The following is a 16,583-nucleotide window of genomic DNA, read 5'->3' as shown; positions in this document are numbered from 1 at the left end:
AGTAAGAATCCAACTACTAACATGGCCAAGACCAAAGAGCTGTCCAAAGACACTAGAGACAAAATTGTACACCTCCACAAGGCTGGAAAGGGCTATGGGGAAATTGCCAAGCAGCTTGGTGAAAAAAGGTCCACTGTTGGAGCAATCATTAGAAAATGGAAGAAGCTAAACATGACTGTCAATCTCCCTCGGACTGGGGCTCCATGCAAGATCTCACCTCGTGGGGTCTCAATGATCCTAAGAAAGGTGAGAAATCAGCCCAGAACTACACGGGAGGAGCTGGTCAATGACCTGAAAAGAGCTGGGACCACCGTTTCCAAGGTTACTGTTGGTAATACACTAAGACGTCATGGTTTGAAATCATGCATGGCACGGAAGGTTCCCCTGCTTAAACCAGCACATGTCAAGGCCCGTCTTAAGTTTGCCAATGACCATTTGGATGATCCAGAGGAGTCATGGGAGAAAGTCATGTGGTCAGATGAGACCAAAATAGAACTTTTTGGTCATAATTCCACTAAACGTGTTTGGAGGAAGAAGAATGATGAGTACCATCCCAAGAACACCATCCCTACTGTGAAGCATGGGGGTGTTCTTCTGCACATGGGACAGGGCGACTGCACTGTATTAAGGAGAGGATGACCGGGGCCATGTATTGCGAGATTTTGGGGAACAACCTCCTTCCCTCAGTTAGAGCATTGAAGATGGGTCGAGGCTGGGTCTTCCAACATGACAATGACCCGAAGCACACAGCCAGAATAACCAAGGAGTGGCTCTGTAAGAAGCATATCAAGGTTCTGGCGTGGCCTAGCCAGTCTCCAGACCTAAACCCAATAGAGAATCTTTGGAGGGAGCTCAAACTCCGTGTTTCTCAGCGACAGCCCAGAAACCTGACTGATCTAGAGAAGATCTGTGTGGAGGAGTGGGCCAAATCTCTCCTGCAGTGTGTGCAAACCTGGTGAAAAACTACAGGAAACATTTGACCTCTGTAATTGCAAACAAAGGCTACCGTACCAAATATTAACATTGATTTTCTCAGGTGTTCAAATACTTATTTGCAGCTGTATCATACAAATAAATAGTTGAAAAAATCATACATTGTGATTTCTGGATTTTTTTTTTTAGATTATGTCTCTCACAGTGGACATGCACCTACGATGACAATTTCAGACCCCTCCATGATTTATAAGTGGGAGAACTTGCAAAATAGCAGGGTGTTCAAATACTTATTTTCCTCACTGTATATATATATATATATATATATTACAATTCTGATAGGCGTTGTATTATTGCTGTGCTAATGGTATATCATAATGTCATAATCCCTATATTCCATTAGCTTTATTTACAAATAAGAATATTATTATGATAAAACCCCTGATGTTTGTGTATACAGTAGGCTGTAGTGAAATGATATGTGATTATGAATTTTGCACTGCAGTTCAGCGGATGCTCACTAGAGGCCGCTATAACCTCAAACCAGCCGAGCAGATCTGGAAAAACAGGTAAGACATGTGGAGAAAGGATATATTTATATGTTATTTGGTTTTAAATGCTTGACATTTCACTAGTTTTGAATGTCAGAGGAAAGATACAACACTGTGACTGCTGAGGCAGGTTTATTTGAAACAGAACTTTCAAAAACATCTCAGATTCAGCTCCTTTTACACATGATCTGATTCAACAGCGTTTAGAAAGACTTTCTGTAGATTATTTACTCTGAGAAAAGCAAGGCATTTTTCATGTTTATTTCAGCACCGACATGAACAGTTTACAGTACGAGCTGTAAAAGGAGCTTAATTTTGATGTGTGTAATGGCGTGGTCACATTTGCCATATTAGCGAAATTTCGCGGGCAAAAATAGATCCATTGTTAAAGCACAGCTCAAACAGAACTCACTTTCTAAACAAATACGTTTATGTTGGTCTGCGGGGTGAATTCAAGTCACCAGCTTTAACATTTGCGAAATCTGGGCAATTTATTTCGCGAAATGCGAGAGAACCGGTAAATGTGACCGGGCCTTAAAGGGACAGTTCACCAAAAAATGACCATTCTCTCATTAATTACACCCTCACGTCGTTTCAACCCATAAGATTTATTTTCATCAAATAAACATTTTTAATGAGATTTCTGTGCCCTCCATTTTTTTAAGTTTATCCACCCCAAACTCTGACGTTTCAAAACGTTAATAAAGAAATTGTTTATTTGAGCTTCCGTTCATTGAGCTTGCGATTTTATTAAATGTCTTTATGTTCTGAAGATTAACAAAAATCGTATGGGTTTAGAACGACATGAGGGTGATTAATTGATGACACAATTATTGTTTTTGGATGAACTAACCCATAGACTCATCAGAAAAGTCTTTAACACTTCTACATATTTATCCAGAATATAATACAGTACTGTCTCTTTAAAAAATTTAAATCGTGTATCATACAGCAATTACTGCTGGGAACTTACAAATCAAATCAATGGACTTCACATCAGTGATGCTGTTCATATAAAGTCACAGGATTGAATGAAGGCCTCGATTAAAAAGTGCATCAGAAATCCTTTTGCGGAAGAGTGTAAAACCTCTCGGGTAAAATCTCATTTAATGGCCAATTAGTTCTAACAATAGTGTTCTGTCAGGAAGGCTTTAGGAGTTAGCGGTGACTCATGGAGAGGATTTTGATTGGCCAGATGTGGTCATCCATTTAATCAGCTGACTGACCACTAGCTCACCTGATCAGTGAAAACACTTTTCATTCCTGTAATCTCTGTTTCATGTCAAATATCAAACATCTTGACAAATATGTCAAGATCACGCGGATATTTCACCCCAAAATACTGTTTGTTTAGATCTTCTTAACTAAAAATATAAGAAACTGAAGCTTATTTTAATACATTAAGATTTATTTAAAAATAAATATACATTGTGATAGTATTAGTTGTATCAGTACTAGTTTATGCTGATTTAAATAAAATATTATATTACAATATTTTTTCTGTAATGGAGTAAAAAAATACGATATTGCAGTAATGACAATGTAAGTGGGAAATTCAAAATGTAAAAAATCTTATATATGACATATTTATTACATAATCACTATATAATTATACTTTATTATTTAATTTCTTATAGATTCTTATTATCTCCTGATTTTGGGGTGAAATATGAGCTGGTTTAAAGGAACACTTCGACTTTTTGGGACTTTAGCTTATTCACCGTATCCCCCAGAGTTAGATAAGTCCATACATACCTTTTTCATCTCCGTGCATGAAGCTCTGTTCATCTTACAGCACGTAAGTCTGTTTGACACACCCACCGCTAGCCTAGCTTAGCACAAAGACTGGATGTAAATGGCTACAGCTAGCATACTAATCCCAATAAGTGACAAAATAACGCCAACATTTTCCTATTTACATGTTGTGATTTGTATAGTCACAGTGTGTACAAATAACAAGGTCATATGAGACACAGCCATTTTTTAAACATTTAAATACTGGGAACTATTTTCTCAGAAGGCGAAGCACTGCTACTTGGGCGGAGTGATTAGCGCAGCACCCGGGAAGCGCCGTTCCGTCAACAAAACCAACGTGACTAACTAGCTAGTAGCGAATGTGAGGAATTGTCAGAGGATTTTTATTTGGTATCAAACCAAGATCCAGAACCATATCGTTTTGAGCCAGAATACACAGACGAGGAGTTACAAACTTTGGAAGCTGATAGACAAGATGCCTAACAGACTGAGGACGAGGGGAGAATCAGAACGGGAGTAGCCTACTATTTCACAAACAAGGTCACTGTTTCTCAAAAAAGAAAACTGCCCATGTTTTTTTTAGCAAGTTGAAGGTTACAGTCCTGAAAGTTACCTTTAGCGCCGCTTATTTGTTACTGGGGCGATAGAGCGTGTTTGTGTGACAACACAAAACTAACATTACAGGGGATACATGGAGCCCGGGAACAACTGTAATAGTAGTGAGCACCCTATTCATGTAATAGTGTCACTAAGGTTACATTACATCTAGCTAATGGCACTGTAACAGTAGGCTAGTCATCTAAAAACATAACGGAACACTTAGCGCAGCCGCAGGTGATCCACTTTGTCCTGTCTTTACTATCGATGGGATGGCCGTATCCTTCAGCACACGTTTCATGGTCCGTGTGGCAAATTCCATTTTTTCAAAATAGTCGTCCTCAGTGAAATGTTCTGAGCAAACGCGATAGTCCTTGATGATGTGTTTGGATCTATATCCAGAGCAAGTAGCCATTAAATCATCAGGTCAGCGTTTTTGGTTGGAATTCTATGAAACTTCAAGGTATTACCTGGTCTCCCCTGTTTATTGTCGCAGCTCTTTACAATACAGCGAACACCCATGATTGTAAACTTTGCATTTACTATCTAGTAATTGCTGACTCTATTACTCCAACTCTGAGCGAACTCTCTGCTCCTCACCACGGCGCTTCTCGGGTGCTGCGCTAATCACTCCGCCCAAGTAGCAGTGCTTCGCCTTCTGAGAATATAGTTAAAAAAATGGCTGTGTCTCATATGACCTTGTTATTTGTACACACTGTGACTATGCAAATCACAACATGTAAATAGGAAAATATTGGCGTTATTTTGTCACTTATTGGGATTAGTATGCTAGCTGTAGCCATTTACATCCAGTCTTTGTGCTAAGCTAGGCTAGCGGTGGGTGCATCAGACAGAGTTACGGCACGCACGGAGATGAAAAAGTTATGTATGGACTTATCTAACTCTGGGGGATACGGTGAATAAGCTAAAGTCCCAAAAAGTCGAAGTGTTCCTTTAAGATCTAAAGCATGAATATGAACATCTCGTCCATATTGTTCAATGCGTTCAAATCATCTAATGGCAGATCACATTAATACTGTGTACATGTTATATGCACAAAAACTCGGTTAGATAATTGTGAAAAATAATATATAATTTATATAGTGTATAAAAGTCTATTCTATGATCCAGGTTTTCATATATACACATTGGTTTACAGTTTATACAGTATGATGCATTATAATGCATGATAACCCAGTCTGTGTTTTTTGCTGTTTGTCTTGATTCCCTGTGTTGTTCTGATCAGCGGTCGGTCGGTCGTCTCTCTCCTGTGGTGTGTATTTTATCTCAGTCTGTTTTCCATAGTGGTTTTCTGTAGACCCATCCGTCACCCTGCACACAGACACACACACAGATTCACACAATACAGCTCCAGAAAAACTGTTAACAATGATTTCATATTAGAGTGATAAACATCACAATCTAAATGGTCCCCTTTTTTCTAAGTAGCTTTTTAATATGTTTTGTTTACATTTGCAGCTTGTCACATTTCAAACTATGGAAGTTTGTTTCCACCACGAATAAAAAACAAAAAAAGGTTTGTGACTTCATAACTCGCAAATCTGACTTTATTTCTTGCAATTGCATGTTTATATCTCACAATTCTGACTTGTTTTTTCTTAGACTTGTGAGATATAAATAGGGATGTACCGATATGACAATTTTGGCTGATAATATATATAATATACCGATAATTCTTTATATTTTGAAAGCCGATATATTGACTGATAAATCTAAATCCAAATTTGTATATCATTTTTGAGAGCCTGATTACAAAAACAAAAGTCTCACCATTAAAATCCATGTGCCAGTCCACAATTATAATGTTCTCATTATAATTTTATGCAGCCGATATGACAGACTTGCACTGCACATTATGCACTTACCTGTATTTTCCTTTTTGAAGTGATTTCAGTCATATTTCAAACAATTAAAAACCATGCATCTGAAGTTTCTCAGCTGAAGGAAATAATGCATTATATATCGGCTTTAATATATTGGCCAAATTTTCATATCGGGCCAAAAACAATAAAAAACGAACATATATCAGCCAATACCGATATGGTGGCGAATATATCGTGCATCCCTAGAAACAAACTCAGAATTAAAAAAGGTAATTGCAACTTTTATTATAAGGGTTTTATTATAAACATATTTTTTGTTTTTGTTCACACGGATCCGCAAAAACGACTAAAAACGCTGTATTCTGCGGCCAGGCCAGTAGATGGCGATGTCACTTTGTAATGAAACAACTTCACCGTTTTCACAAATTGGCGATTTTATAGTTTACACAAAGACAATAATGGTAGCGTTTTCAAAAAAAGTTTACTGTTTTTAGTTTTATTGTCGTGTAAACGCCCCCAAACACTTCTGAGAAAAAAGTCAAATTTGCGAATTATGAACTTGCAATTGCAAGTTATAAAGTCTGAATTGCGAGCTGTGAACTCAAACAGTTTATTCTGTGGTGTAAACAAGCGTCCATATCAAACCCAGTTCAGTCTGTCACACGAACACGTTTCTGAGTCGGTCTGGGTCATGAACGCACCTCTTTGCTGAAGTATTTGGGTTTCCAGGGCATGTTGTTGGTGTCTCTCTGTCTCTCGTCGGATCGCTGGGATTCCTCTAACCGATGCTTGTGTTCAGTGGCCAGATCAATGTTTCCTTCCTTCAGAGCCGCGGTCACGTGAGACCAGAGACGCCTGAGCTCAAACACACACACACACACACAGACCGGCAGAATATCACAACTAACATACAAAAATTAAGAAAACCATATATTCATAAGATTTTGGGATCTGTAAGAATGTTTTTTTTTTTTAAAGAAGTATCATCAGCTCACCAAGGCTGCATTTATTTTAGTAAAAAACAGTAATATTGTGAAGAATCACCTGGACTCGCGCCGGCCCTGTTTCTCCACCGGGCGAATCATCTTCCTGATGACGGGCAGTTTGTTGGTGTCGATCACTTTGGTCTCTCCGCTGCTGTATGTGAACTCGAGCGTCCCGTTCCACTCGCCCTGAGCTTTACAAACAACCGTCCCGCTGGAGTTCTGCTTCACCTCTGCACTTACCCTGAAAAACACACACACTCATCATCATCATTATCACTCCGAGACTTCTCAATTACGTCTCCTTTAAAGGTGCAGTATGTAAGAATGACAACTAGTGGTCGAAATATGTACTGCAGTCCAAAATTCAAAATATCGGAGATCGTCGTTTCTCCCGCCCCGCCTCCTCAGACTCGACGCTCACAGCGCAATGGACAATGAAAATTGGCAACGTGCAATATCACAGAGCAAAACAAAAACAAACATTCCAGCCTGGAAACGCACATTTCAAAGTAAAATAACTGGCTGTGGAAGTGTTTTTCAGAGAAGCGAGTATGTGAACTTAGCAGGTTTCCTCAGTATATGCAAACATATTATGCTATTTTTATGCTTTAGTAGAGTGAAAAAGTTACATACAGCACCTTTAAGTATGAACATAATGCACTCACATGTAAAGAATTTTTGTGGGTGAAATACAGTAATTACAATAGGAATCCATGCAATCAGGGCGAAAGATTTTGACACGGGTTAAAGTTGGACAATGGAGCTTTTTTGCCTGAGAAAATTTGCTGACGTGACAAAGTCCTTCCGGGAAACTCGTATTTACGAGTTGGGAAGTCGTAATTAAGATGTCAGGTGCGTTCAAATAACTTTGGTCGGAGCAAGATGGGATAATTTGTCGGTGTGGTATTTGTCCCGCCCCTCCTCGACTGTGATTGAATGGCTAGGTAAAAAGTGACAGTGATGAGTGCTGCATTTTACCCATTTTCTTCAACTCTCTGCGCCCAGAAAAAAAACTTGAAATAACGCTCAGCATGAAATAAACGCTCAACCCCTCGTCGCGTCTGCTGGTGTTTTTAAATACATGCCGTTCACTTTGAAAACAATTGAAAATAATACTTTGGTGAACACACAACCTTAAAGTTGGCAGGAAACGTAAGTTGATATAGTCTTTTCTTCTCTATTGTGACGTATTTCCGAGTGAGACATTTCTGGAACAAGAACAAATGTGGGCGGGGCTTGATTTTGTCTGTGAGGAATTGATTGGATGGTTGTGGTTTGCTATTGGTGGATCTCATGTGAGTGACAGGTTTCCCCGCCCACATCATCAGAGAAGAGAAGAGATGCTGCAAGAGGAAGTTATTCTGATTCAAGATTACGAGGCACATGAATTTAAAACAATAATGATGTGAACGGATAAATAATTTATGATAAACGCTGCAATATTCCATAAAAAATAAGAATTGTCAATTTTGAAAATCCAAAAGAAAATCCAGAGTTTATCCCTTGTAATTATGACTTTGTGGTGACATTCATGCGCATCCAACTCGTAAATCCGATCTTTCCAACACAACGTGAGTGCAGCACCGACCTGTGAACTTTCCCCCCGTAGAAGGGTTTGGTGTGAAACGTGACGCTGGCCGAGTATCCCGTCTGTGCGCAGCTGATGGAGACCTTTCCCCCCAACTCCACCCACGGCACAGTGATGATGGATCGAGCGAACGCACTCGGGAATGTAAACACGTACTCCTCACCGTGATCCCGCAGGTGTAACACACCTGATGAGCAAAGGTACAAACTGCGTAAAACAAAGACTGAACATTTTTGTATGATGTTTCCCCTGTGTGTATAGAGGTTAGGTCACCATGACATGTTCCTGGATCAACATATTTTGTTGATCCTGGAATAACATTCCTGTCCCAAAATTGTGTCCTTACCCTATCCTCACCCCTAAACCTAACCCTACCCATAACCTTTCCCTAAAATCAGAGGGAAATGAGAGGTGAATGACACTGATGTTGAAGCACCTCACCCTGGTTCTAAGCCTAAACTTGACATAAACTGTAAACTTGTCCCTCAAATCTGATTGGTTGATTGGAAAGTTGTTCCAGGATCAATAAGATGTTGATCCGAGAAATCACGTTCACCCTAGAGGTCATGCGTGTGACGTCACTTTCACCGTAGTGGCTTAAAGACTGAGTGCCAGCATTTATTTTCAGTGCTGTGAATGCCACAAAAAACACACAAAACACATCTAAACCGGGAAAGAGCTTTGAGATTGACTGTATAAATAGATTTGACAAGAAATCTGAGGTATATTTTTACAGACTGCCGAGAGCTGAAGAACAGAGAAGCAAATGGATCCAGGCAGAGAAAGGTGGATTTGCAGTTATCATTTTGTGTCAATATGCTGTATTGTATTATTATACCAATTATTATTATTAACCCTATATATTGTATTATTATATATTGCTTTGACAACTCAATCAATTAAATATTTACCATCGTATATTCAGCATAATTGGATGTTTTTAAAGGGGTGGTATAATGCACTTTTCACAAGATGTAAAATAAGTCTCTGATGTCCCCAGTGTGTGTGTGTGAGGTTTTAGCTCAAAATACCCCACAGATATTTTTATATAGCATGTTAAAGTTGTCAGTTTTGAGGGGGAGCAAAAACGCACCATTTTGTGTCTGTTCCTTTAAATGCAAATGAGCTGCTGCTCCTGGCACAGGGGGCGGAGCTTCAACAGCTTGTGTCCTTTTACCTCACACAGACATGCACTGAAAATTTCAACAACGTTTAGCCTTTTGTGTTCAAACCGGAGTCAGACAAAGATGGAGAGACTCAAGAAGAAGAGACAACATGTAGAAGCAACAGGACTTTTCTGAATGGTTAGTTGATGAATTTATGTAGCTGATGTGTAGTTATCTTCTAGTCATTGATTAGCATATTCTACCTTAATAATCTATAAATCGTGTTCTGGGGGCGGGGTTTATGTAAATTTTAGGGTTGGTGATGTCACTAACCCAGGAGGAATGTGGTGTAGTCTCTACCAGCCGTTTGTTGTAGTCCTTAAAAAGCAATTTCTTTAAAAGCAAATCTCTCCCTTTGCTTTGAACTTTGAGCGTCATAACTTTGCAGATGGTGTTTGTGCTCAAACAGCAACATTACACACTAACTAAAGTTAGAAAAGTGAAATCATAATCAACCACCCCTTTAAATAAACACCTATAAATTAGACCTACCTATATTGTATTTATATAAAGTGTTCACAGGCAAATTTGCAGAGCCGGACAGTAACGGAGTACATTTACTTGAGTACAGTACTTAAGTACAATTTTGAGGGATCTGTACTTTACTCGAGTATCATTTTTGGGGAGTACTCATGACTTTACTCAAGTACATTTGAGAGGCAAATGTTGTACTCTTTACTCCACTACATTTCTATCCATAACTGTGAGTACCCGTTACTTCTAAAAAGAAAAAGAAAAAAAGAAAATCTCGGAAACCCTCAATTTGTTGTTTCCCTCTCAAACGTGATTGGATTGTGCAGGCGCCACTGATTGGGACAGCCTATCAGCAATCACCTTCAGCTTTCCGCCAAAGTCAACTCCATGGTCAGATTTAGATAAGAGACGAAACCATGGATGAAGACGCAGGGAATCCCGGGAATGTGCCAGCCCGTGGCCCCACCTCGCCAGACTATTTCAATTTTCTGAACAAGTTAATGTTAGTTTTCGCTTCAAGTGTTTGCTGTGTTTACCAATGTAAGCACTGTGGCAGTAGTAATGCAATATTTAGAAAATGTACTCTTGTACTCTTGATACTCAAGTACTTTTAAAAACAAGTACTTCAGTACTTTTACTTAAGTAGACATCTGACTGTAGTACTTTTACTTGTACTTGAGTAAAATTTAGCAAGGGGTATCTGTACTTTTACTCAAGTAATGAAGCTGTGTACTCTGTCCGCCTCTGCAAATTTGTTTTATGTTTTTCCTCGACGTCGAAATCAGGCTCATATAAATGTCAGGTGATTCCTGCTGCATGCCAATATCCATGGATCACTGGGTCTTCGGTAAGTTACAAGGAACACTAAATCGAGTCCAACCTTTAGTTTAATAATCGTTCGTTTTACTCGCGTTTTCACAGTTTCTCCTATTAAATCCAGTCACACATCAGCTCTTCTGCCACTCAGTCACTGACGTTTACAATTCCCTCTATTGTAAAGATTCTTGGTAACACTTTACAATAAGGTTCATTAGTTAACATTAGTTAACTGCATTAGTTAGCCTAAAATAATAATTAACTGCACTTATACAGCATTTATTAATCTTTGTTAATGTTAATTTCAACGTTTACTAATATTTTATTAAAATTTTGTTAACATTAGTGCATGCACTGTGAACTAACATGAACAAAGTTTGACAAATACAGTAACAAATGTATTGCTCATGATTAGTTCATGTTAGTTAATACATTAACTAATGAACCTTATTGTAAAGTGTTACCAGATTCTTTTATTGACTAGATGAAGAGAGCGTCACCAACCTTCTCCCACCATGGAGACGCCGACTGACATTCCCATGAACTTGCTCTTGGTCCAGATGTGTGCGTTGACACACATGCCTCTCTCCTCGCACTCACAGTAAAACCCAGACACCGGAGGATGATGGGAAACCTGCTCCGCCACAAAACGCACCCTGTAATATTCTGACTCCGCCGCCTCCTGATTGGTCGCATGAGTCACACGTTCCCGAGGAACCGTCCACGAGCAGCAGAAGGTCTCGCCCAGCACAGGGTTGTAGGGCTTCTTGGCGACGGCGCCCTTGCGTCCTTCATGGAAGGCGGTCATGTAGTACTCGACGAAACGCACCATACGCTCCTCCGGCGTGTTTCCCGCAGAAATGGACAGGAACAGGTCCGGGTGCGCCATGAAGTTAGCGTACATCTCCAGCAATGAACGCTTCTCCAGGATGAATGTGGGAAGAACAACCTGCACAAACCACACAGTACAGTTGTAATCAAAATGATTAAACCCCCATTGCAAATCAGGTTTATTGGCAAAATTTGCAGGCTTTCAGCTGTTTGCAGTGAACAAATCAAACAAAAGTAATTGAAATGTTTCAAGTGGTTTCCCCAAATTCAACTGAAAATGCAACTTTTAATGACTTCTGCCGTCTCAAAATTATTCAACCCCCTGTATAGAATCCCTCACAACAGCACAAACCTGAAAAACAGGTGTTGTCTCGCTAATCAAGGGCTTCATTAGTAGCAACAGGTGTGCTTGAGCTAGAACACATGAAAGACCTGAACTGGCTAGGTTCGTTAAGTGTCTACATGCTAGAAATATGGCTAAGTCAAAAGAATGGTCCAAAAAGTTAAGAGAAGATATCAGTACAACCTGCACAAAGCACACAGAGAGTAATGAAACTCTAATGTAATCTGATCCCTCGTGTGTTGTGTATGTCATCCGCACCCGTGTGAGGTCCATGCCGAGTTTGAGCTGAGACAGCAGATGCAGAATAACACTCCTCTGGTCCTCCAGCACACCCAGATCTTCTTCAGAGTTACTGTCTGAATCCATCACCTCTTCCTCAGGGGGAATCAGCTTCATCCCCTCCTGCTGCAAACACACAGTCAAGAAGCTACAAAAGCTTTCTATTTCAGATAAATGCTGTTCTTTTGAGCTTTCTATTCATCCAAGAATCCTGAAATAAAAACGTAAATAACTGTTTTCAACATTGGTAATAATGAGAAAAGCTTCTTGAGCATCAAATCATCATATTAGAGTGATTTGTGAAGGATCATGTGACACTGAAGACTGGAGTAATGATGCTGAAAATTCAGCTTTGATCACAGGAATAAATTACACTTTACGATATTCACATAGAAAACAGATATTTTAGATTGTAATAATATTTCACATTACGTTTTTTTTTTTTTTTTTATCAAATAAATGCAGCCTTGGTGAGCAGAAGATACTTATTTTAAAAACATAAAAAATCTTACCGATCCAAAACTTTTGACTGGCAGTGTATATGCATTATACACGATGTCTCAGACAGTGCGTGGTCTTACCTCAGTGTTGTGCTGCAGGTTTTTCTTCCTGAGGGAGGGCGAGGGCTCAGTGGAGCTCAGGGTAGCAGCACCACCGTTCCTCAGGCCTTCTTCTGAGGGCGACTTCGGGACGGTCCATACAGGAACATTAACTGCAGGAATGAAGAGCACATGACCAGCGGTCAGCAGATACACATCACGCTTAAACTCAAAACCAGAGCAATTAGTGACCTGAGTTCAGTCCGTCAGCGCTGATGCTGAAAAGACCAGCGTAAACCAAGCCTAATTTAGCTGGAACTGCATGACCAGTGGAAACCAGTAAACAACTTATAGCCAGCTTTTTTTCAGCAGAGGAAGGAATCACATCACTTTCAATACAAACATGTGCTGCTGCTTTAACCTCCACATGAAAAGCATGTATTAGCAATACCAACATGTTATTTATTTTTAGATTCATTTTATATTAATTCAACACTTCGGAGGGTCTGGCAGCCGTTCAGTGTGTTGTGAAAAGATGTGTCAAGCTCTTGTACTGATGCACAAACATCTCATAAACTGGTTTCGTATCAAAGCGTCATCAGGGCTGGATGAACTTGGCTTCTGCTCTCATAATATTTCTGATAACAGATGTCAAGTTTTCCTTACATTCAGACAGATTCAGCCATGTACAACTTACCACAGAACTGATATATATATATATATATATATATATATATATATATATATATATATATATATATATATATATATATATATATGAGAACTAACTGTAACTGAGAATACATATAGTTTGTCTCTGTACTCGTGTAGATTATTGAACTTTAAATTAATTAATAAATATTACATTTAAACATTTTATCCAAAGCAACTTTCATTGCATTCAAGGTACACGTTTGATCAGTTTTATAAATAAATTAAATTAAATAATTCATAAACAAATGATAAAAATAAATAAATACAGTAAAGATGCATCAAAAAGAAAACAGTGCATCAAACTGGACCTATTCAATTTTCTTCAAAAAGTCTTCTTTCCAAGAAGTAAAAATGAAGATATTATTATTAACAAGGAAGTAAAAATGAAGATAGACCTATCACCTGTGTGTTCGACTTGAAGCGGCACTGCGCAGACCGATCGGTGTATTACATCAATGTGATAATCTCAAGCCAACATAAATCTTAAAATATATTCAAATAGAAAACTATATATATATATAAAAGCAGAAAATAATGTAGGGCAAGACCCACTACAACACTATATCTGACAGCATCAAGCATCACTTCAGATTAATGTTTAATTTCTCAAACTGCTGGGGGAGAAAATCATACAGACCATGCAGAGAAACATCCATGCACAAATGAGAACAGAATATGTGCAATGTTCTGACTGATCATTGTGATGAAAAGCAAACAGATCATGCAAACAAAACACAAAATATGTATTTACCTGATTGGCGTTTCCCTCGTTTGGATCTGCAGGCCCCGCCCCATTCAAAGCCCCGCCCCTTTCCGAGACACACCCATTCACAATCCCCTATCAGAGCCCCGCCCCCTCATTAAATATAGCTAGCCCCTAACAGACCTCAGTCGGAGATCAAAGGTGTCATCTGAATTTTAATTCATTTCTGTAACATCAGAAACATTCAGAGCGATCAGTTTAGGATTCAGTCCATCCAATATATACCTATAGTGTCTCTCCAAACACAAGAAACAGAACCTGAGATCTGAAGATCAGAAATAATAAACATACAATATTCAGACCAGGAACAGAGTCATTCAGCTCTCAAGTGTTTATCCTCAAACGTGTCCATTCATATCAAGGAGTTCTCGTTTGGCTGAGTGAATCAACATCAAGAAAAAAAAAAAAGATCAAACATAAAACAAAATCAAATATAAAGTCACGGCGATTGATCTTGACGCCCAGAGTGAAGCACCTGAGTCCGTGTCAGGGAAGATCGGAAAGGTTTTACTGGATCCACTGTGTCGGTCGAGTTTTCAGGCACCTGTGTGTTTCTTTGGCATGTGGTTCATCATCCAGCATTGAAAACCACAGGAAACAGATTCCAAACACTCATACTGAATCATGCATTAAAGGGACAGTTCACACAAAAATGAAAATTAGCCCATGATTTACTCACCCTGAAGTCATCCTAGGTGTTTATGACATTCTTCTTTCAGACGAATACAATCAGAGTTATATTCAAGGGATAGTTCGGCCAAAAATGCACTATTATTATGGATAGATGCACTTTTATCATGGATAGATGCACTTTTATGATGGATAGATGCACTTTTATGATGGATAGATGCACTTTTATGATGGATAGATGCACTTTTATGATGGATAGATGCACTTTTATGATGATAGATGCACTTTTATGATGATAGATCCACTTTTATGATGGATAGATGCACTTTTATGATGGATAGATGCACTTTTATGATGGATAGATGCACTTTTATGATGGACAGATGCACTTTTATGATGGATAGATGCACTTTTATGATAGACTGATGCATTTTTATGATAGACTGATGCACTTTTATGATGGATAGATGCACTTTTATGATGGATAGATGCACTTTTATGATGGACAGATGTGCTATTATTATGGATAGATGCACTTTTATGATGGATAGATGCACTTATGATGATAGATGCACATAGATGCACTTTTATGATGGACAGATGCACTTTTATGATGGATAGATGCACTTTTATGATGGACAGATGCACTTTTATGATGGATAGATGACAGATGCACTTTTATGATGGATAGATGCACTTTTATGATGGACAGATGCACTTTTATGATGGATAGATGCACTTTTATCATGGATATATGCACTTTTATGATGGACAGATGCACTTTTATCATGGATAGATGTACTTTTATGATGGATAGATTTTATGGACTTCAAAACGGAAACAGCCACTCACTGCCATTATAAAGCTTTGAAGAGCCAGGACAGATATAACTCTGACTGTATTCGTCTGAAAGAAGAATGTCATATACACCTAGGATGACTTCAGGGTGAGTAAATCATGGGATAATTTTAATTTTTGGGGGAACTATCCCTTTAAGAACGGTTTCATCTGTGATCAGCACAAATACAAATGACACAATCAGGCACAGAACTGAACGAACAAATGAAGAACCAAAATACAGATGAACTCACACAGACACCGAACATGCAAACAGCCCTTCAGCAGCATTTATTGCACACGTTTATCTGCAAGCGTTCCGTTATATACGGACAGGGGCCGCAGTGGACCTCGGCCGGGTCTTTGGCCGGTTCAGTCTGTCGGGCGTCCGTGTCGGACTCACCGCGGTTGTGACCCGGCTGAGCGCTGCGCGAGTGTAATATAGTCAGGCATTCTCCCAGACAGCTCAGTGTGGCGGCAGACGTGGCCTTCAGAAGCAGCAGGTCCTGATCCAGACAGGACAGGGATCCTCCCGCCGGAAGAGACTCGATGGACTGGACCAGACTCTTCTGCTGACCCTCGGCCTGCGACATGACCTGAGGAAACCAGGAAAGCAGGTTTTAACCGAGGTTGACCAGCAGGTGGCGCCGTTCAGCACTGACTAACCAGGTGTTACACTGGTAAAAACATCAAGTGTTCACTGTTACTACAGTCATTTACTAATCATCTAAGATGAACTGTGGAAAATCACACTTTTTTCTTCAGTAGAGCTGCTTTACAGCTGAATTTAATTTGTTTCATAATTGATTACATTTGTGACACCGACATTAATATAAATACACTACATTGCAAGAAATTAATACTTTTATTCATCAAGGACACATTAAATTGATCAAAAGTAACTGTAAAGACATGTATAATGTTACAAAAGATTCTA

General features: G+C 39.1%; 1 protein-coding gene across 2 annotated transcripts in view; it reads right to left on the bottom strand.

Annotated features, from left to right (window-relative positions):
- Positions 1-4,777: 4,777 nt before the first annotated feature.
- Positions 4,778-16,583, bottom strand: part of osbpl10a (oxysterol binding protein-like 10a) — a 35,832-nt gene continuing 24,026 nt past the window's right edge. Inside the window, exons 6-13 of one of the 2 annotated variants that reach the window (XM_084422836.1) lie at positions 16,050-16,242; positions 12,745-12,875; positions 12,143-12,289; positions 11,215-11,659; positions 8,255-8,441; positions 6,725-6,907; positions 6,382-6,535; positions 4,778-5,168 (exon numbers count right to left, since the gene is read on the bottom strand). In XM_084422836.1, coding sequence (XP_084278962.1) covers positions 5,124-5,168; positions 6,382-6,535; positions 6,725-6,907; positions 8,255-8,441; positions 11,215-11,659; positions 12,143-12,289; positions 12,745-12,875; positions 16,050-16,242 — 1,485 coding nt within the window. In that variant the 3' untranslated portion in view covers positions 4,778-5,123. The remainder of the gene's footprint in view (positions 5,169-6,381; positions 6,536-6,724; positions 6,908-8,254; positions 8,442-11,214; positions 11,660-12,142; positions 12,290-12,744; positions 12,876-16,049; positions 16,243-16,583) is intronic. The other variant, XM_084422837.1, reaches the window with a different exon arrangement.

This window comes from Rutilus rutilus (assembly GCF_951802725.1).
Source record: "Rutilus rutilus genome assembly, chromosome: 11".
Taxonomy (NCBI): domain Eukaryota; kingdom Metazoa; phylum Chordata; class Actinopteri; order Cypriniformes; family Leuciscidae; genus Rutilus; species Rutilus rutilus.
This window is presented reverse-complemented; position numbering and strand designations above follow the sequence as displayed.